The sequence below is a fragment of the Xenopus laevis genome, chromosome 8L (assembly GCF_017654675.1).
Source record: "Xenopus laevis strain J_2021 chromosome 8L, Xenopus_laevis_v10.1, whole genome shotgun sequence".
Classification (NCBI taxonomy): domain Eukaryota; kingdom Metazoa; phylum Chordata; class Amphibia; order Anura; family Pipidae; genus Xenopus; species Xenopus laevis.
Window position 1 is genome coordinate 95,048,829 of NC_054385.1, and position 23,680 is coordinate 95,072,508.

At 40.8% G+C, this 23,680-nt stretch overlaps 1 protein-coding gene across 1 annotated transcript; it reads right to left on the bottom strand.

Moving 5' to 3' along the window:
* Positions 1-330: 330 nt before the first annotated feature.
* On the bottom strand, positions 331-22,369 carry psma3.L (proteasome subunit alpha 3 L homeolog). Its single transcript, NM_001086774.1, is given in 11 exon segments — positions 331-501; positions 589-653; positions 6,986-7,053; positions 9,024-9,070; positions 12,677-12,742; positions 13,477-13,549; positions 15,389-15,462; positions 15,565-15,666; positions 15,844-15,967; positions 20,190-20,272; positions 22,285-22,369. Coding segments are annotated over 11 exon segments (768 nt in total). The 5' UTR covers positions 22,306-22,369; the 3' UTR covers positions 331-456.
* Between the last annotated feature and the right edge of the window lie 1,311 nt (positions 22,370-23,680).

Below are 23,680 nucleotides of genomic sequence, written 5' to 3' on the forward strand. Positions count from 1 at the left end.
GATCAGCTTACGTTAGTTTGCCCACAGATTGTTTGTGATTAAAACAAGAGGCAAAAAGTATGTAGGATAAGCCCTATTCATTGTACTCATGCTGAACAAGGAGTGTACTGCCCCTTTAATGTAGTGTGACCTTGAAAGTAAGGAAAACAGAATGTTTACACTACATGTTGCTCAAGTTTAAATATTCCAGTGAGGGTTTCAAATTCAGTTCAGTTGACAGTAACAGAGTGGAAGGATCTGCAGCACTCCTGACTCCATTAACTGGAATAATGACAGGTGTAAGTCCACCTACATCAGCAGCAAAACATACGTTTATACATCACACAAAGATTGAAAAGAACTATTTTTACTGCCAATTTGTCACACATTGGGGTTTGCAGGTTCCTTTCCATATACATATATTTATACATAAAAAAAACAGTATTCTTAGTATATAGCCAGAGATACCACGGGATGTTACATATTGTCATCATCAGAATCATCCTCCTCTTCTAAAGATTCCTATAATAAGAAAGATGTATAGTATGTAAGAACTAAAAGATTTCCAAATGAACTTTATATAAAACCAACAGTTTGCATGAAATTTACCTTTGCATATTTCTCTGCTTCTTCCCGAATATCTTTTGGGACAATTTCATGTTTTCCGTTGGTTACTGGTTGTAAGCAAATAAAAAAAAAATGTCAATTTCACATTAATATGGAGGGAATTGAAGTCAAACAATCTCAAATACAAGCTCTGTAGCACAATATTAAACATTATTGCACTCTCATACATGCAGTTAATGGTTTCTGCACTCCGCCTGCTTTTAAATGCCATAAATCATAGAAATTAGGGATGCATTGAATCCAGGATTCAGACTTTTTCAGCAAAATTCGGATGCAGCCGAATCCTTCTGTCAGGCCAAAACAAATCTGAAACCTAATTTGCATATGCTGAGGGGCGGGGAGGGAAATTGCTTGACTTTCTGTCACAAAACAAGGAAGTAAAAAATGTTTTCCCCTTCCAGTCCCTAATTTGAATATGCCAATTGGAATTTGGTTGGGTATATCTTTCTCAAAGGATTTGGGGTTCGGCCGAATCCAAAATAGTGAATTTGGTGCATCTCTAATATAAATGAGGGTGCCAATATGAAGTACCAACATCACACACTTTCCATGTTACACAACTATTTTTTCCTGTCCTTCCTTAAAGGGGATCTATCGCGAAAATAAAATTTTAATATCAGGTAGAGCTCATGAAAATAGTCAATTTTGTAAATATGTTTGATTATGAGATTTGTTTTCTTTATTAGTTATAGTTTGTTTTTCTTATGACTGACTCTCTGTGTTCTCTCTCTGACTCGTCAGACTACTGTGCTCTAGGTCGGGTCGTGTTTTGAGTGACAGGTGAAAGCTTGCTTTTTATTGGTTGCTAGGCTATCCACAGGTGTTTCATCTGTAACGGTTTTTTTCTGAACATTTGTACTGCGCAGCACATTATAATAGAATATGGGTTACCCTGTATGTCGGTCTTGGGCCAGATGCAATCATTGGGGCACCTAGAAGCCACGAGTGGGGTGTTGTGATCAGTGGGGTATATGAACACAAACGGAGATCAGGTCACACTACCGCACCTCCCTGTGCTGCCTGTTGCACACCTGGACCCGGAGCATGAAACTTGTTTGCAGCGCCAAGTCAGCAGTAGTATGTATGTACTAGTATGGGGATGTAATGTTTGACTTCGCATCCTCCAAGACTCCGGGTAAGGAGAGGAATGCTGCGCTACCGAGCGCTAACTTAAGAAGCGAAATGCGGTGCTGCCGGTGCCCTGCGCGCCCCAGAGCTGTTGTACAGAAGTCTTCATGTGTTAGGGATCTGCTTTCCCTTCACTCTGCTGTGTGCGCTCTGGACAGCGCAGCCTGCAGAAAGCCTCTTACTTGTGTTCATCCTGGGACAGGCTTGGACAGATTGGAATGCGCCTTCCCCTTACTGGACAGCGCAGCCTGCAGAAAACCTCTTGCTTATGCTCTCCCTAGGTCGGGCTTGGAATGAATGGAATGCGCCTTCCCCTTACTCCGCTGCCGGTGCCCTGCGCGCCTCAGAGCTGTTGTACAGAAGTCTGCATGTGTTAGGGATCTGCTTTCTGAAGGTTGCGCTGTCCAGAGCGCACACAGCGGAGTGAAGGGAAAGCTGATCCCTAACATATGCAAACTTCTGTACAACAGCTCTGAGGCGCGCAGGGCACCGGCAGCGGAGTAAGGGGAAGGCGCATTCCATTCATTCCAAGCCCGACCTAGGGAGAGCACAAGCAAGAGGCAGCCCAGACACAGGCAACCTTTCGTGGCCCCTCTCTCACACATTGGCCTGTGTGTGGCGGGCCCCTTTAGCTGTGCTTACCCTGCTGTGTGCGCTTGACTCCTAGTGTAGCTGGTCACTGGGAGACAGGCGCTGGCACACAAATGTGCTGCAGGGGGTGAGAAGGCCTGCGGATAGGGGAGCAGACAGGTGTAGTTGAGCAGTTAGTTGTATATTGTGCTAGGCTGTGTGTAATAAGTGCTGCCCGGTGCACTCAGCAGAGGCAGTGATTAAATCAGGGTAATCCCCATACTACTATTCACACTGCCATATGGGGCTTTGTACTATGTGCCCAGTACATCGCTTGTGGCTCTTTTGAGGAGCGTACAAATAGTGTTAGAGCTGCTGATTGGAATGCACAGCGCAGCCTGCAGAAAGCAGATCCCTAACACATGCAGACTTCTGCACAGCATCTCTGAGGCGCGCAGGGCACCGGCAGCACCGCATTTCGCTTCTTAAGTTAGCGCTCGGTAGCGCAGCATTCCTCTCCTTACCCGGAGTCTTGGAGGATGCGACATCAAACATTACCTCCCTGTGCTTAAACTTTTCCTCCCTCCTGAGTTGTGTGATTGAGGGAATCGCTATTGCACAGAAGCTGTGGGATGTTTCCTGCCTAACCTGTAATGGATTGTTCTCTGGAGTCCTGTTGTTTGGCTGCTTTTCTATCAAACTGCCCAGCTGTCCAGATAATTGTTCAGAAATTAGAGGGGGGGTTGTATTATTGTACTAACACTACATGTGGTGTGCAAAGCTGAGTCTGTAAGGTACCAGGTGACTTTGCTCTGTTCAATATCTGTTCATCTGTACCTTGGCAAAAGGAACCAGGTTGGAAACCATTTTAAATATCACCCTTGGTTTTAGGGGACTCCAAGTGCCTGGCTAAATCTTTGCCTTATCTGCACCGGGAAAGGGCCCATTACACACAGGACAAGGGGACTGTGGGCCCTTTGCCATCTCTTCACACCCTCGCCTCCATGCCCATGCCTGGATTACATAAAATGCTAAACACCTGTTACAAGGCTGATTCTGATTCTTCCACAGACAATGCTGCCAGTGCCACATGCTATATAATCATTTCTAGTTTAGCCAATTTTTTTAAGAAACTGAATGATATTTGCAACAGCTTTTTTATTTATGGCTTTTACCTTCTTGGTGTTTTAATTTAGCTAGTAATAAGCCTTCAGCTGTTGATGAACTATAATTTACAATAGGGCTTCCTGGGAGTTGTAGTCTAACAGCAGACAAATAAATAAAGGTATCTTCTGTATACACTTTATTCTCCTAAAAGTGAGTGTCTAGCTACTTTAATTTTTATAATTCTGTCCATTCAGTTTCTTTTAACATTATAAATATAGCATAAACCATCTTTCATTTTAATACACAGTGATCTATGAATGCATATTAGCACACAAAGTGAAGGCTCAGTTCAAACGATTTTATAATTCAGATCAGTACTGTGCAACTTTTTTCATGTAGAAGACTGATAATTTGTCACTTTATGTTGAAGGGTCAGAATAAATTATAATGAAAATGTCATTAGAACCTTTGGAAAGAATTGGTTTTCTTAAAAATACATTGGCATGTCATAACTCATTTCCCCCTACACTCCTGCTCATATCGCCCCATGCTCCTGCCCAGTTCTCATCACTCTCCCTGCTCTCTTGCCCAAATCACACTGCCCACCTGCCCAATTCTAACAGCGCTTCTGACTATTTTTCCTCATACACCAGCCCAATTCTCAACTCTCTCCCTACTCTCCTGCCAAATTCTCACTGACAATCTTCCCAGTTGTTTCTGCCCTCATGCCCAATTCTTACTGCTCTCTTGCCCTATTCTTACTACACTTTCCCTGCTCTTCTGCAAATTTATCTCAGAACTCGTACTGCTTATCTGCCCGATTCTCCTTGCTTTCCTGCTCCATTCTCCCAGCCCCATAGGTGGAGGGTGATTTTTCAGTTTGGGTAGGCTAAGTCTAATGTTACATCATCAGTTTCTTCACCTGTAATTTTCAACAGGCAGGGAAACAGATGATTCAGTCCCATATTATAAGCATTGTCAAAAGTTGTAATTCACGTGTCTGAACACAAATTCACCAGCTGCAAAAAAACAGTCGCTGCCTTTTTACTGCAGTTTCAAATTAACACAATATAACAGTAGATGAGGTTGAGAAATAAACTTGCATTCAACCATCAACAAACACATTTGTGTGTAAGTGAAAGTAGCTGCACTGATCTGCTAGCAGCTGATCCAGAGGAAGGTGAATTGATACAATAGTTGCTAATATTCCTCATATAGTGCTAAGAAATCTTTAAACTAATTGTATCAACTAATTGTTGCAAATTGTAACAGCTCAGAATGCTCCTGGATCACTGAGCTGCCAGACTGAAAACCCCAGAGACATGAACATTAAACTTTAATCTTCAATTCTGGGAAAACAGTAAAAAGTAAAAGATGGAAAGCAATTAAAAAAGTATTTGTTTATGGTGAACAATCTAAAAATAACTCAACTGAAAAAAGTGTTGGGAAGGTGAAGAACCTCTTTAAGGGCTAGTCCACACGGGGAGATAGCGACGCGTTTGCGGTCGCGGCGACAAAGCGCCGCGACAGTCGCCGCGACCGGCGCAGGCGACAGTTTTGTATGGGCGCCTATGTAAAAACGCCTGTGCTAACCACATGAGGCGATGCGCTTTTCAACAGTCGCCTGAAAAAGCCTGGCGAGGCATTTTCAGGCGACTGTTGAAAAGCGCATCGCCTCGTGTGGTTAGCACAGGCGTTTTTACATAGGCGCCCATACAAAACTGTCGCCTGCGCCGGTCGCGGCGCTTTGTCGCCGCGACCGCAAACGCGTCGCTATCTCCCCGTGTGGAATAGCCCTAAAAAGACAGTCACCAATATCCAATCACAATGGTTCCATTGAGCTATTCAGGTAGGTGTTGGCTGAAATTTACAGAGGTGTGAAAGTGAGATCTGGACACAATGGTAACATAATGACTGCATCACACCTTCACACTTTTTTTAGTTTCTGCGAACACCTACCTGAATAGATCAATGGGACTACCATTGAACATTGATGGTATTGATTTTTTGTGCAATGTAGGTATGAAATAATCCCCACATACCAAAGCAATTTCAGTCAGCAACAGCAAACAAAAGCTTGATAATTGTAAATAAGGTATAAAGACTTCAGTTTTACACCACACACCCTCTGGGGGTACCCAAAAAGCTAAATATATTTTGTGAAGAAAAGATCCCAAAATAGGATTACAATATCTGAAGCCAAACTGAACAAAAAAAACTCCCTCAAATATTAGACATCAGTACATTATTTACCAATCACTCAGCTGTACTTGACTGAGAGAATGTGCAGACCTGAAACTGACAGCCTTACTTTCCTCACAAGGAGCTTCCACAGTAACAGTTGGTGTGAGGATGTTATACAACATGGAGGAGGGTGGGATTTGTTAGGTGACATCATAGCTAGTGAGAAGCCACTCCCATTCAGCAGTAGCTTGAACAGTCTCTCAGAGAAAGCACCCTCATTGCATGTCATCATTTATCATTTTACAAAAAAACTAAGCATTTCTGCTAAAGAAATATATTTGAAGATTTTAATATTTTCACCTCAACTATCCATTCAGAGAATTAAATTTTTGCGATAGATCCCCTTTAACTCCATTTTTCTGTACTCCCTTTTTCTTTGCTTAACTATTCGCTTTAAACTATTTTCCTTTTCTCTCTAATAATAAAACAGTACCTTGTACTTTATCAAAACCAACATACAATTTGAAACAATACCAGTTAATTGGATTTATTTAATGTTTACATGATTTTCTAGTAGACCTAGGACTCTTATACACAAGCGTTTTGAGCTGCGTTCCCGTTTCATGTGTTCAGCCACAGGGGGATCGCAGGAGTAAACGCACGCCATTACTGTCAAGGGGGCTGTACTCACACAGACGCATGTAATCGCCAAACGCAGGTAAAATGCGAGGTGCTGCATCTCAACCTGCGTTCGGTGCTTACATGCGTCTGTGTGAGTACAGCCCCCTTGACAGTAATGGCGTGCGTTTACTCCTGCACTCCACTGAAGTTGAACGCAGGGGAGAGCAGCACAAAACTCCAGTGTGTAAGAGCCCTTAAGGTATGACAATCCAAAATATGGAAAAATCCATTATCTGGAAAATCCCAGGTCCCTAGCATTCTAGATAGCAGGTCCCATACCTGTACATCATTTCTGAATTCTGAACATTTTTGCAGTGCTTTACAGAGATGATACATCATTTACATCAATCCCTGCCCCAGTGGAGAGTACGAAGGTCCCTATAACATTCACACATGCTATGGGAACTTTTATCAGAAGCCAATGAAGCTGCTTGTATGTGTTTGGAGTGTGGGAGGAACCCCATGCAGACACAAGGAGAACATGCAAATTCCTTGCAGAAAATGTCGTGCAATCAAACCTAAAAGCAGCAGTGGTAACCTTTGCATCATCACCTCGCTGCCCCAATTAACACACATGGCTGAGCAGTGAAAAACATTTGAACTGTACATCAAATATATATGCTAAGAAAACTATATCTACTGCTCACTCCCACTTCATGCATAACATAAATGCTGTGAAGAATCACACAAGGGAGTAAGTATATCTTACTTTTGCCAACCCAGCTTAGTTCCAGTTCAAATGACTTATCTTTCACTTCATCATGGACAATGTAGATTCTGTGAAAACGAGACAGATTATCCTCAGAAATCTAACAATTCAACAGCAGAATGAAAAATAACTGTCCCTGTACTGATTATATATATCGCAACAATATGTTTTTGTAATATAGGAAAGTCAAAGAAAAAGTTGTGCCTCTACACAGCATTACCCACACTCAGCGGTGCTGTATATATAGAAGAGGCATATAGTACAGTGCTTCTCAGAGTTGTGCTGGATTTAAATTTTTTTTACTGGTCACAAAATGAATCCTATTTATAAATGTCAATTAATTGAGAAGATAATTTACTGCAATTTATTTGCACTGCACTTTATATGAACAGACCCCAATGATGTAATTTGATTAACTCTCAATGAATTAGTGACTGCACTTTATATAGAAATCAATTGATTGCTTTTTAATAATCACTCAAGGAACCCTTTTTGATTAGAATTTACGTGAATTTATTAATTTTCTAATATTGCACTGCACTTTAGTAATTTATTTAAACCATAAGTCAAATATGGCAGTCAGTCACCAAGGTGAGGTCATTGGTATTGGGGTGCAGTTAATAACCAATTTCTGCAATTGCAGTGTATAGAAAGATAGTTTCTAACTGACCAGTTGTAGTTGATATAAGTGGGGTACTTTGCTCCTCGCAGGATTTTAAATCTTTCCAGAGCAGAGACTGCAGTGCTGTAAGTTATAGGCAACGTTGTACTTTATGTGTGGGGCTCTAAATGCAGCTCTTGGTACTTCTGCAATTTCTACTAGTCCTTTAAAAATGTGCCCATCAATATCCAAAAGTCCATTAAAGGGATCCCGTCATCGGAAAACATGTTTTTTTCGAAATGCATCAGTTAATAGTGCTACTCCAGCAGACTTCTGCACTGAAATCCATTTCTCAAAAGAACAGATTTTTTTATATTCAATTTTGAAATCTGACATGGGGCTAGACATTTTGTCAATTTCCCAGCTGCCCCTGGTCATGTGACTTGTGCCTGCACTTTAGGAGAGAAATGCTTTCTGGCAGGCTGCTGTTTTTCCTTCTCAATGTAACTGAATGTGTCTCAGTGGGACATGGGTTTTTACTATTGAGTGTTATTCTTAGATCTACCAGGCAGCTGTTATCTTGTGTTAGGGTAGGGGCACACGGCGCGATTTCGCCGCGATTCTGCGCTAAGCGAGTTGTCGCTGCGTTTTTAAGCCGAAATAGCTTTGCTAACTTTGGCGCTGGCGTCAATGCAAATCGCGGCGAAATCGCTGCGCTAATTCACACGCGGCGATTCTTTTTCTACTGTCGTCCGAAGTTGCCTCGCTGGGCGTTTCCGGGCGACAGAAAAAGAATCGCTGCGTGTGAATTAGCGCAGCGATTTCGCCGCGATTTGCATTGACGCCAGTGCCAAAGTTAGCAAAGCTATTTCGGCTTAAAAAACGCAGCGACAACTCGCCCAGCGCAGAATCGCGGCGAAATCGCGCCGTATGCCCCTAGCCTTAGGGAGCTGTTATCTGGTTACCTTCCCATTGTTCTTTTGTTTGGCTGCTGGGGGGAAAAGGGGAGGGGGTGATATCACTCCAACTTGCAGTACAGCAGTAAAGAGTGATTGAAGTTTATCAGAGCACAAGTCACATGACTTGGGGCAGCTGGGAAATTGACAATATGTCTAGCCCCATGTCAGATTTCAAAATTGAATATAAAAAAAAAAATCTGTTTGCTCTATTGAGAAATGGATTTCAGTGCAGAATTCTGCTGGAGCAGCACTATTAACTGATTCATTTTGAAAAAAATTTTTTCCCATGACAGTATCCCATTAATGTCCAAAGTGCCCAATATCTCAGTAAAGTAAGTATGAAATTGATCTTCCTGTTGCAACTATAACAGCTACTTGTCCAAATAGATGCTGGAAATTGTTGGTTGGCAGAGCCAGGCCAAGAAAAACTTGTGCCTGAGGCAATACTACATGTCAAACTTGGGAGTCTTATACTTACATTTTTGCTACCTCTTTGACTACATCACGGCAGGTCAATTCTTTCATCTGTTAAGTACAAACATATGTGTATACATGAAAAAAAGCACTTGCAGCTTTTGGGACAATAACCTGGGTTTACACAACATAAATGTGACATGTAGTAAAAGAATTGGTCAGGGTCCTAAATACTAATGAATATTCTTTTTTTATAAAGTGGCAATATGTTTATGTATTGTTCATGATTCACGGTCTCTGTTACAGGAAGATTGGCATCTAGGCCATACATGCACTTTTCTTGCAGCATGAGAATTAATATACACGCTCCATGCAAATAGCTGTTTTTTAATGTTAATTCTATATGCTGCCCAGCACTTCCAACTCCATTGTCTCTGCCTCAACCACCCTTATCAGTTGCCACAGGTCTCCTGATAATTCTCTTACAAAAAAGAACTATATTGCACAGTGTGATGCAGGGGTGGGCTGACCCAAAGTGACTAATCATTGTAGATTAGCAATAGAAGCCTTTCTAGGAAGTTTTTACATTGCCTGCCTGGAGAAACAGAGTCACAGCTTTTACAGGCCCATACATGGCCATCTTAAAGAGATACTGACACCTGAAATTAAACTTTTTTTTACATCTATTATAATATTGGCTTTGCAAGCTACTTCTAACTTTGCCATAAAGTATTTGCATGATGTTTTTACATCACCTGTCTGATCCCCCATGTTCCTGTATGAGGGGGCTGCCATATTTGTGCAGCAGGAGTCCGTTAGCATTAGAAACTGTAACTAACAGGCTGAGATGGGACAGTCAGGTTGGCAAAGTCAGAGTGTCAGAGAGTCAGGCTTAGGAACTTCAACTAACAATTATATACAAAAACAAACCTCTCAGCAAAAAATGATCAACATGACCTATAGGTAACATTTAATGTACATTCATATGCAGAAATTCATTTTTTAGTGTAACTTTAAGGCTAGTGCCACATTGTGGCTGAAAATCGGTCTGCTGATATATGCAGGCCAACAATCAGCCCCTATGCGTGCAGTAATCTCCACTTCTGTTCACATAAGGAACCATTGTGTCCGCTCTGGTGGTGATTTTGTTGTGAAAATGCAAAGTCTGGTTTCTCTTCACCAAAATCCGCCGTGTTTTTGCGCTGGAGTTGACACAAGAGGTCCTTATGTGAACAGGAGAGGAAGCTACTGCCTGCGTAGGAGCTGATTTTCAGTCAGCGTATTACAGCAGACCGATTTCAGCCCCATTGTGGCACTAGCCTAAAGGTGGCCATACACAGGCCGATAAAAGCTGCTGACAGACCGAGTCAGCAGCTTATTTCCCTGTGTGTGGGGCCTGTCCGATACCTGGCCAACAGGGGTTAAAATCCCATGAGATCTCAGACCAAATCTGTTTGTTGATGCCGCACTCCGACCACCCATATTCCTTATGACCCGATCATTGGGCCCTAGGGCCCACAATCGGATCATCCTATCTCCCTCCTCAAGGTGGGCATATCGGGGGAGAGATACGCTCGCCAAACGATCAGATCTCCATGTTATGGCCACCTTTACACAGCACCGACCAAGCACTCTAAGAACTGTGACCATGTTTCTGTCAGGGACAAGTGATTACATTCTAAGAAGAAATAATTAGCAGTAAAACGTCCCTTTAAGGTAGCTTTTCTATAGAAAAGAAAACACGAGAAAACTTCCATGTCTACAAAGTGCTACAGCCAAGTGATTGCTAGGTTAATCTAATAAACACACGGAATGCCATTGTTTCACTAGATCCTATGGATTTTAGTTTTTGCTTAGACAAGGACCTCCACTCCGGCTCCACTTTGTATGAAAAAATGAAAGTCTATAGCTAAATATGAATCCCTGGACAACAAATCGTGCAAATACATGTTGTGCAACATTATATAACATTATAAAAATACAAGTGACTGGTCAAAGCAGTAACACAAGAGTTGCAGAGTAGAGATCACAAAAAAGTCTGTTCCACTTCCTAGTGAACGGAAAAATGCAGTGTCAACAGCAGTCGCTTGTGCCAATGGGCTGTCAGAAATATCAGCAAAACAGGAGTTTTTTTTACCATGGTACAGCCCCCTACCAGCATAAGTCTCTGCCAAAGGCAGCACAGTACCCATTCAAGTGAAAAGGAGTTTTGGCCTCTACAGTTCTTTGTTGGCTGGTGTTCCAGAGCCTCATAGGTGGGACTGTGTATTTGATTTTCTGTTAGTTAGTAATTTGTGCAGCAAAGTTCTGGCAGTGTGATATACAGTAGCTCAGTAGTTCTCTCTCTATTTAACGTGACCTTGAAACATGCATTAAAAGAACAGTAACAACAAATAATTCAAATGTATCAAAGTAAGTAGAATATCATGTACTGTTGTGTGTTTGCTACAGAAAGAATATTACAGTTTATATAAACAAAGCTGCTGTTTAGCACATTGAGTGGGTTTACAAGTGTTAAAGGGATCATCAGAAGGTTAAGGCTGTACATGGAAATAAGGTAAATGCCAAACGGGGCTGAAAATTCACATGTTGAATCAGCCCCTTCACCGGCATTAGAATTCTTTGCTTCCTGCACAATTGAATGAGCCCGGGTGTGCGGCTGATTTCAGTGAAGAAACACGAGACTTTGCCTTCACCTGAGCCAACACTATGGATGCACCCAATCCATGATTTGGTTCGGTATTCGCCCTTTTAAGCAGGATTTGGATTCGTCCGAATCCTTGTGCATGGCCGAACTAATTATCCTAATTTTTTAGGGGTGGGAAGGGAAATCCCATGACTTTATCACAAAGCAAGGAAGTAAAAAAAAAAAAAGTTCCCACTTTCTTTTCCTGACACTAATTTGCATATGCAAATTAGGATCTGTTCGGTATTCAGCTGAATCTTTCACAAAGGATTCGGTGCATCCTTAGCCAAAGCGTTTCCATGTGCAGGCAGAACAGGATACTAATGCCAACGTAGGATCCTTGGCCTGCGTATTTCAGAAGACCGATTCTCAGCCCCGTCTAGTATTAGCGTAGCGGTGGCAGCGTTATTTGCTGGATCCATATAATATAGGAAAGAGTCTAGATAATTGAAGTTGCAGTATTTATAGTAGATACAATAAGATCTTAAAGGAAAACAAAACCCATCCCAAAAAGTTATTGTAAAATTGCTTAGTTATCTTTTTAGCACTTTCACTACTTAAAGCAATGTTTCCTTCTGTAGTGCTTTCTTGATATTAGCTGTTTTATAGCATCAATGCATGATTTCTCTGCAGCTGCTATGCTGGCTGCCAAAGGTTATGACACTGATGCAGGTGATACAATGTCTGGAGACAACGCCTGCTCAACTCAAATATTGTGAATAAAAAAAAAAAAAATAAAAAAAAATTATTCTATAGGAAGAAAAAAAGATAAATAAAATAAGTGATCAGAAGAGAATTCTGAGCAATTTTACATTAACTTTTTTTGGGGGAGGGGGATTTCCCCCTTGAATAAGAAGAAATACTTAATCACAAGTATGAAGCCATTTACTTGACACACTTTTCTTCTAACACTGACTGTGCATAGTGTTGTGCTTAGAGAGTTAAGTACTTCTGAAGATCTAGCATAGCAGACACCCACAATAGCAATTAGATCTAACAGGACCCTATATCTCATTAGTTCAAAATCCTACCTGAAGCTTTTCAATTTCTGTCTTAGCAGCCTGTTTGGCCTTCCCGATTGCACAACCCCAGTAGCCCTGAAATAGACAAGAAAAACAGATTTTTGTAATTTAACATCTTGCATAATCCTACACGGTACATATCAAGCAGAATATATCACTGTTGCACATGCAGTTTTGCTGTAAAATATATAACTATATGTCATGTTACTTAAAATCATGATTTTAAGCAAACTTGCTTTAGAACTCAAGGTTAATTCTATAAATATAAGTTATTAGGTAAATGGATGGAATTTCACCCAGTAATAGACCTGTAATCACACAACTACACACACACACATTTTCTACAGAACATTTGTGAATTGGAATTGATTTTAGCCTGTGAATAGCGCCACCTGGTGTCTAGTATCTAAAAACTCTGCTGGTAGGGAACCAACTGATGAAAAGGAAGACCCATAGCATTATCTCATCTCCTGGGCTGGAGGTATGTCTCAGATATGCTGTCATTTAAAATACTTTTTTAATTCCATTTTCTATAAAGGAATCTTTTCCCAATCTCATTATGCTGTCTGCATTTTGTCAGTCAGAAGGCGGCAGCAAATAGTTCAAAAACATAATGCTAAAAAAGTTGCTAAGAACTGGACATTCTATACTAAAAGCTACGTTGCTATGATGGCTATCCAGCCTCATATTTGAGGTCTGTGCTACGTATAAAACATTGTGACACTGCTGGCTTCATTCATATGTTTTTAAATCAAACTATTCTTAGCCATGACGAACAAACAAAAACATTTCATACTTGTATAACTTACATAGGAAATGCCTGACGGATCAACCATGTATAACTGAGCACCATCGTCTTCATTATAAGATCCCAACATGAAACTGTAAAGAAAAAACATTGATGAAAAGAATACTATTTTTTTAGCCAAGAGTGATAAACAAACCCTTAAGGTGGCCATAGATGCAAAGATCTGCTCGTTTGGCAACATCGCCAAACGAGCGGATCTTTCCCCGATATGCCATTAACAAACATGACTATATCGGGTGTAATCTGATTGTTCGGCCGCATGGCCGAACGATCCGATTACGATGTGCCCTGGGTTCCGGCGGGATCGGTCGGGTCAAAATCAAACCTGACCGACCAAACGACCGATCTCCGCCGGACGAAAGAAGTCGGGACATGCCACACACGATCCGAAAATCGTACGAATCCTCGATTCGTACGATCGGATCTGTGTGTCTATGGCCACCTTTACTACTAGTAATGATTATAAAGCAACAACATTTTGGGGAATGCATTCAGGCAGCTGATAAACTCTATTTGGGGAAACTATTATTACTAGTGCTTCTGTACAAAAGACTACCTTGTTTGACTATGTAAAGATTTCAGAAATGAATAAAACTGGATAACATACTTTATTTGATCTTTCCTTTGTTCTACACTCCCTGCTCAGAACAAAAGAAGCTCCTTATAGCCGGATACTGTACTAGCCAAGTATGAAGGTTCCAGAGCAGCAGTACAATAAAGGACAAGGAAAGTTAAACTAAAAGAAATAAGCTAGAAATGTTGGACATTATGTTTTGTGCTTCTGTACCAGCCCCAGGCAACCACAACCCTTTAGCAGTAAAGATCTGTGTCTCCCATCTTCGTTTCTGCTGATTCACTGCACATGCTCTGTGCTGCTGTCACTTACTGAGCTAAGAGACCGACTCAAAACATACAGTACACATAGAATATAAATGACACAGTATAAGGCTGATTAGTAATTAATATGGATAATTACTACATGGCAGCTCAGAAACCAGTGCAACTAGCATCAGAATTTAATAATCAGCCCTGTCGCATCAGCTTGTATGACAGGCCAACCTCATTTTCTGCTTGATGATTTGTGACGACCCCTAAGCTTAGCTTCTCAACAGCTGCTCAGAAGCCCACTGAGCATGTGTGTGTCGAAGACACTTTCCAAGATAGTGACCCCCTGTGACAAGTTTGAAGTCCTGGATCATTGCTGCAATTCAGAAGCTGGAACTTTTGGCTGGTGCAATAAGTTCAGTATATAAAACATGGCATTTTTAGTCGTATTCATTTTCAAGGTTTCCTTCTCCTTCAAAAACCAGAGCACTGACTTCTATCAGCCTGAAAACATTTCTACAGTTATCAGTGTTGCAAAATGCTTCTCAGTAGCCAACTGTCCCTTAACATTATTTGTAATTCACATTAATGGCGTACTTAAAGGCGAATGACCTCATGAAAGCAATATGTCAGTGTGGCACTACCCTGGGCCAGCGCATTTTTTAAAGTGGATTACCAGCCCACAGTAGCAAGTAAAGCTGGTCGTTTATAGGCAGAATCGCTTGTATGGTAAGGTTGCCAAAGTGGATCTGGGATCTGGCTGCCCATGTGCTGGGCCAAACTTGAACTTATTCTAGGGTTAATCTGATCACACAAAGACCCCCATCAGACAAGAACAACCATCATGCGGTCCTTGTCTAACAGAAATTTCAAACCTCCCCAATACTGATTTTTAGCGACTTGTTCAGGAGGGACGGTTTTAATCGGCCTGTGTATGGCCAGCTGAAGAGACTAGAATTAAATGGGTGCTTAAAGGGATTCTTTAATGATTTTTATTGTGTATTTTTTTTCCTAAAATACACTGTTTACACTGCAAATAATTCACTCTACAATATAAAATGTAATTTTTTATGAAGTATTCATCATACCTGCATCCAAATGGTCGGACAGCACTGTACAGTGTGTATGCATGCGCATACATGGCTACTCTGTCTGAAAGATGCTGAAATACAAGACGAGGAAGGCAAAGGGAAACAAATTACTTTTTAAAGTTAACAATGACATTAATAAAAACAAGCAGTGATTAATAAGGAAACAAAAGTACCTTTAAAGGAATGTCATAGCCATAGTTTGCCCGGAAATTTGAGGCTTCCTCTCGTGCAATATCAGCTAAGGACCGTGCATCTGCCAAAAGACCTGCGACTGCCTACAAAACCAACATATATGCAGAGTGATGCGTTATACTGTATACTAATGCATCTGTTTCTCCTACACAATTAAAGGGCCACTAACAATAAGATGAAAAGATTTCATATACTATTATTAGCCTTCCTTTGGTTAATCTTAGTTTAATGTTCTTAATAAACAGACGTCAGCTCCTTACCATGCCGACATGACGATCTACATTAAAGATGCGCTTGTTAGAACCTTCTTCATATAGTTTGGACAACACAAGTTTCTCTACTCCAAACACAACTCCATCTTTACATCTGATGCTAATTGCAGTGCTAAAAGGTAGAGGGGGGCAAATGCACATTAAAGGCAATATAAAATACACATGCCATTATAAATCATTTAATAGTTATTATCAGATCCCCAAAAACACAGGTTTCTATCCATTTGTGAATATATCGCACTGCAGGCTCAAGACCACAAAGGGGGAAAAACATTATTTACACATACAATTACAGCGTAAATGCTTTAGGGTATGGTCACAGGTGAACTTACACAAGTTTTTGAGAGAGAGAGAGAGAGAGACTGTATCTCTCTGTGTTGTTAATAAATATATCCCTGTTCTTACAGATGAATACATGTGTTTCATCTGCTGGATAGATTCATGTTGGTTTAGAAATAAATGTACCAATTTTTCTGTTTGTTTTTGTTTCTTACATTTCTTTAAAATGACTAAAGATTTACACACTAATATATACACGTTGGTATTATATGGTGTCCTACTCAGGAAGGGGAGGCCATTATTGGGTTCTATGTTAATAATCCCATCTTTATTGTATTTGATATGACTGTTTCGGTTTCAGATAAGGAACTGGAAAAAAAAAAATCAAATACCGCTATGTTCACACAAACCTGACAAGTGTCCAGTCCCTGTACCTTTCGAATAAACTATATTTATTTTATATTATAAGAGCGGGTTAGCGTTTTAACTATGATGGCGTTAGACAGTTGTACAGACATTGGTCTAATGCAAAATCAACTGTACCACTGAAGCTACGCTTATTAGTCAACACTGTTCCTAGATAGATAGATAGATAGATAGAGAATTCATTTTAAAACAAGAACACCTAATTTATGTCTGAGAAACAGATTAGTACCAAACATACAAACTTGAGTTGTATTAAAAGGAGCATAGAGTCATGGGAGGAGGGGGTCATTCTTCCACTGTATAGAGCACTTGTAAGGCCCCATCTAGAATATGCCGTACAGTTTTGGTCTCCATCACTCAAACAGGACATTATTGTATTAGAGAGGGTACAGAGAAGGGCAACTAAGCTGGTAAAAGGTATTGAAAATCTTAGCTATGAGGAAAGACTGGCCAAATTGGAGATGTTCACGCTGGAGAAGAGGCGCTTAAGGGGTGATATGATAACTATGTATAAATATATAAGGTGGATCATATAATAATCTCTCTAATGCTTTATTTACCAGTAGGTCTTTCCAGCTGACACAAAGTCACTCATTCAGATTAGAAGAAAAGAGGTTCCACCTAAATATTCGGAAGGGGTTTTTTACAGTGAGAGCTGTGAAGATGTGGAATTCTCACCCAGAATCAGTTGTACTGGCTGATACATTAGATAGCTTTAAAGGGATACTGTCATGGGAAAAAAAATTTTTTTCAAAATGAATCAGTTAAAAGTGCTGCTCCAGTAGAATGCTGCACTGAAATCCATTTCTCAAAAGAGCAAACAGATTTTTTTATATTCAATTTTGAAATCTGACATGGGGCTAGACATATTGTCAATTTCCCAGCTGCCCCAAGTCATGTGACTTGTGCTCTGATAAACTTCAATCACTCTTTACTGCTGTACTGCAAGTCAGAGTGATATCACCCCCCCTCCCTTTACCCCCAGCAGCCAAACAAAAGAACAATGGGAAGGTAACCAGATAACAGCTCCCTAACACAAGATAACAGCTGCCTGGTAGATCTAAGAACAGCACTTAATAGTAAAAACCCATGTCCCACTGAGACACATTCAGTTACATTGAGAAGGAAAAACAGCAGCCTGCCAGAAAGCATTTCTCTCCTAAAGTGCAGGCACAAGTCACATGACCAGGGGCAGCTGGGAAATTGACAAAATGTCTAGCCCCATGTCAAATTTCAAAATTGAATATAAAAAGATCTGTTTGCTCTTTTGAGAAAAGGATTTCAGTGCAGAATTCTGCTGGAGCAGCACTATTAACTGATTCATTTTGAAAAAAAAAAATTTCCCATGACAGTATCCCTTTAAGAAGGGGTTGGATGGTGTTTAGCAAGTAAGGGAATACAGGGTTATGGAAGATGCTCATAGTCCAAGTTGATCCAGGGACTAGTCCGATTGCCATTTTGGAGTCAGGAAGGAATTTTTTCCCCCTCTAAGTCAAATTGGAGAGGCTTCAGATGGGTTTTTTTGCCTTCCTCTGGATCAAATGGCAGATAGGTAGTTAATAAAAAAAAAATAAAAATAAAAAAGGTTGAACTCGATGGACATGTGTCTTTTTTCAACCTTACTTACTATGTTACCTGTTTTGCCTCTGCACTTTTCTGAGAACAGTCATAGGGTATCACAAGTAAAGGTGGCCATACACCTAGAGATTTGCTCGTTTGGCGACTTCACCAAATGAGCGGATCTCTCCCCAATATGCCCACCTTCAAGGTGGGCAATATCGGGCTGATCATAATGAAAGCAATACAGGCGGTCGGATTGCGGGGCCGCATCAACGAACAGATGCTGTCTGTGATCAGGATTTTTACCCCTGCTCGATCGACAACTGGCCGACTCTCTGCCATACATTGATTAGGGAAGCCCGTCAGAGGGCCCCACAAACGGCCAATGAGCATTCAACTCGGCCCATGTATGGCCACCTTAAAATGGCAGATACTTGACAAAATTAAAATAAAAGCTGGACAGGATAAGATAAATGTATTATTACAGTGCGAGTCCTATTGGATTTGGGCTCTTCAAACCAAGGTTCCTTGTGCCTTAATAAGGAGTTTAACCTATCATGCTATTTGTAAATTATGTAAATTTTAAAACTGGTTTTAATGTGTTATTCAGAATAATTTTTTTTTTGGTTTATAGAGAGCAATATTGACTTTGAGTAAACCAGGGACAGAATGCCCTCCTCGACTGACAGGGTCTTAAATGTAATTTGTTTACATTATGTTGCAACATACTATCCTACAAAGTCCTAACATTGCTTGGCTACTGTTTTTTTTGTCGTTGTTACAATTGTATTGTAGTATTGTGTTTTTTTTCTCACTATGTGACATATTATGGACATTGGATATTTTTAATCAAGCTTATATTATGGACATTGGACATTTCATTTCAAATTTATGTATCTGTTTTTTTGTTTCAAGTTTATTGCATCAAGAGAATAGGTTAATTCTGATGATGTCACTGGTGTTAAAGGACCAGTAACATCAAAAAAATTTTAAAAAAAATTCGTTAGAAGACAACGAAAAAAAAACACCAAGACAAATTAAAATTTCAAAATTGCAAAGCCTTTATTAAGAAATAACTTACTGAAACTCCACTTCCTGTCCTCTTCTGAAACGGCGATATGGCGACCATCCATAGTGCGGTGCTGGATTTGTCCAGGGTGTGCCCTGCCACCCTGGGGCACTCTCGCTAAGAATCGCCTGCTGCTGCAGGGCTGGGTTAGTAGGAGGCTGAGTCCCTGCAAGATCTCCCCAGAGGCGCGCTGCTCTAAACAAGTATGTTCCGGGAACACACCGGGCACTTCAGCTCTTCATCCAGCCATCTGCTTTCCTGCACCGTCTTCCTGCTGTCAGTAGCCTATGGGAGCTAGCCAGGGAGGACAAATCCAGCACCGCACTATGGATGGTCGCCATATCGCCGTTTCAGAAGAAGTAAGTTATTTCTTAATAAAGGCTTTGCAATTTTGAAATTTTAATTTGTCTTGGTGTTTTTTTTTGTTGTTTTCGAAAAAAAAATTTTGATGTTACTGGTCCTTTAAGCGTGTATTGTTTGTGCGCTCCATGATTTTAATATGAATGATTAATAAATGAATGATTTTAGCTCCGCGAGTGCTCCGTGTTATTGGGACTTTCAATTGGATGTCACTGGTGTTACCCTATAAGAATTGCACTGCCTTACTTCTTTGGATGTCTGATGAAGCGGCTTGCCCCAAACGTTACATCACTTGCATTTAATAAACATGCAGGGTCTATCCCGCTTGTAACAACCTTGTTGTGCCAGTTTCCATTCTACTTGCTACGAATTGGAGGGTGCCGATCCCTCAGTAGACACTTAGCAGGAGGCGGAACCATAGCTCTAAGGGTCATGGTGTTCAGGAGAGTTCTTTGTCACCATACTATAAAAGACATACTAAATTCAGAGCATTGTGATCATGCTGGGCACAGGCCATCTATTGATTATTCTAAAAATCACACCAAAAAATTTCCAAAATACCGTATGCTTGGTTGTAGCTCTAGAAAACAGCTATAAGTCTACCTGTTTTTTTTTCATAAGAACTGAATTATTTTCTTACCTGCTGTTCTCAACTGCTTTGGCTGCATACTCAACTTGAAATACCCGGCCATCTGGCGAAAATGTGGAGGCAGAAAGATCATACTGGAAAGACATTTTTAAAAAAAAAATGTAAAACAGGAACACTGCTCACATGAACAATTGTCATTTTCATAGTGCCTTTGTATTTATTATATCTGCTATGCATTCTAAACATTAAACTACAAAGTATTTGAGACATTTATTCAGTAATTCATACAAAAATCTAGATTTGTATAGAGGAATCTGTGTGCACAGACACAAATACATATTTTGAAATCATATCATTCCCTAAAGTATTTATTAAGCCTGGAATAAACAGTTCCAAAGTTCTTCCAGATCTCATAGTGCTCCAATCAAAAAAGATAGCAAGTCCCTTTTCCTTACTAAAGAAAGACATTCACAAAGATCCTCTAGTTTGGGACTGCATCAATGCAAATGCAACTAACTATATGGTCCTCACCACATGACATCTTCAAATTCACCCATCAGATATCTGCCTCTTTGGTCACATGTTTTTTGGCAGAGAAGCTTCCAACTTGGGCTAAAGGGGGTCAAATTGACAGCATAAATCTGGCCATATATGGCCAGCTTTAAAGTGCCAAGTTAGACTGGGACAATAAGCAGCTTTATGCACATCCTAACAATTGTAATGAATTAGCAGCCCCATTTACAAGGTCTAGTATGGACATTTAGGGTGTATTTATTAACAATGGAGAAAAACATCACCAGTGATGTTAGCCATAACAACCAGTCAGATCTTTGCTTTTGTTCTAATTTGTAGGCGACTGTTCAAATCGAATAGCAGATTGGTTGCTATGGGCAACAAAGGCAGCAATGTTCGTCTCCAAAGTAAATATACACAAGTGTGTTGTGATACAAGGAAGACTGAAATGTCCCAAAAAGTATGCGGTCTATTGAAATTGAACGATTTGCACAGTAGTTGCACAACATTTATGGAAAGATCAACAATGTTTTATTTAATAATTAGTGTATTAAGAAATCTTCAGATCAGTATAAAACATCAAATACATTTTATTTTGAGCATATCAGGAAAACTGATACATCTCTTTTCAACCTGATAACCATGGTGGTCTAAATGCACATTAGACGAATCACAGGGTGATACACGAGCAGCGCATTGGCCCATATTTGTTTGTTCACGGCTGGTCTTTTCGTACTTTTCTTATTATTTATCAGCTATGTGAGGCAAAGAGCACTTAAAAGGAAGAAATATAACCTACTTTTTTTTCATAACTTAACCAATGTTTTGTTACAGTCCCTGATGCAGTGGAGCTTACAATCTAAAGTCCGCATGTCATTCACAACCGTTGCAGCCGACTTGACGCCTGCGTTTTGGCGCAGCGCGTTGGATCCGGCACAATGGCGGGGAAATCGTCCGTGTGGTTATACCCTTAAGAGTCTATGGGTGTCATTCACACGCAAAACAATTTGCTTATGACTAGTTGCAACCTTTTCTGGAAAAAATGTCAGCCTTCCTATTCTTGTGTTTTTCCTTATTAATAACATTGAGCATCATTTTTACCTTCCAGGCTGCTGAAATACAGGCCAGGTGCAACTATACCTCTGTACTACAGCAGGAAGAGAAGCCCCAGGCACACACAAGGTAAATCCATTTTGCCCCACTCACACACAATATTATACAGTGTAGCTGAACATAAATACACAGTGTATGTAGCACTTTCCTCCAGATGCTGAGCACAATAAGCCAATACTGCTGCCATGGTGACTAAGCAAGTTACTAAGCACAGCCCTACTTCACCCCAAGGGCCAGTGTATACATGTTGTGTGTATAAATATATATATACAGGTTAGTGTGACACAAGGCAGTCCAGCGTAGCCATAGTTGAAGCCCCAATATAACCAGCCATGAGCCTTTCATGTGCATGCAGGCGCCTGTATTAAGCAGCCGTCCCGCGTATAGGGCCCCAGCGCACAAAGGTGTCAGCCCCTCACTAGCCGGGAACAGCTCATATAACATCCCGCTTCCCTAAGCACAACAGCTCGCACCCTGCCTGAAATGAAATAAAGAGCTGCGGCCAATAACAGACACTCACCCCAGTACCGATAGAACTCATATTGGAGCGAGTAGGACACTGGCAGGCGGTGAGACGGCACTTTCGATTCTTCTGTTCCTCCACACGCCACAGGCCAACAACGCGAGATCCGATTGCTCGGGAATGGACCAATCCATTAACACGCTTCTGCTACGCACCCGCAATGCACGTGACATTGCCGGCGCAGCTTTGCTAGGAACAAAGTTAAAGAGGGCTTCATTTGCATAGTGTTTGATAGGGCGACACCTAGTGGGGGGATGTGCCGGCCTGTACAATGCAGTTCTGAGCTGTGTGTAGTACCAGAACTGCCGTGCAATGTAAGTGTAGCAGCACCATAACATACTACATATTTGTTTTTCAGGACCGGATCCTCTACAAACTGCCTGTCGTACAATAAACTGGACACTCCAGGGCCAACATAAGGTGATTGGGAGCAGGTCTGGAGTGGACTGGGAGTCATAATAGGCCCTGTCATTTGAAGTACACAGAGGCCCAACCAGCCCACTCCACAGTGACTGTCTATGGCACCTTCCAGCAGCCCCTCTGGCATTTGCCAGAACTCACAGTTTGTCAGTCCTGTCCTGATTAAGAGTGGGACCTGCAATGCATTCTGAAATGTTTTCTACTTGAAAGCAAGAGGGCTTGGTGAGACAGAGGAAACCCAAGGATTATCAGTAGGGTTGCCACCTGGCCGGTAATAATGATGGTTGATCAAAAGAGATACTGACACCAGAAAATAACCTTTTTTTGTATTTGTCATAACATTGTTTTTAAATGCTATTTATAATATTGCCATAAAAGTATTTGCGTGATGCTTTTACATTACCTTTCTCATCCCCGGTGTTCCTCTAGGAGGGGGCTGCCATATTTGTGCAGCAATAGGCCGTTAGCTTTAGAAACTCTAACTGACAGGCTGAGACGAGACAGTCAGGTTGGTAAAACAGTCAGGTTTAGGAACTTCAAGTAGCAATTACTTACAAAATCAGAACTGTCCGTGACAAACTTAACTTATCCGCGTAACTTTTAATGTAGATTAATATTTTGAAAATAATTTTTTTAGTGTCAGTATCACTTTAAGAGAGAAAATGCTAAATATATAGGTAGGCCTGTATTTTTTTCCAGAAAAAGTGGCAACCCTAATTATCAGGGATGCTACAGCTTCTCTTTATTTCCTTAAAGCCAATAAACAGATTTCTCATCAGGGCTGGTAGTCTTCAAACCCCCCCCCCCAGAATTGCAGGATTATCTCCAGTGGCATAACTAGAATTTTAGGCCCCCCAGAGGTTTTCTGTTTTACCAATATATATTGAAACGGCACATTAATTAGGATGAAATTGGTAAGATAGTCTCCTTAATTGTTTTAAATAAGTTTTATATCCAGTTTCTAACAAGTACG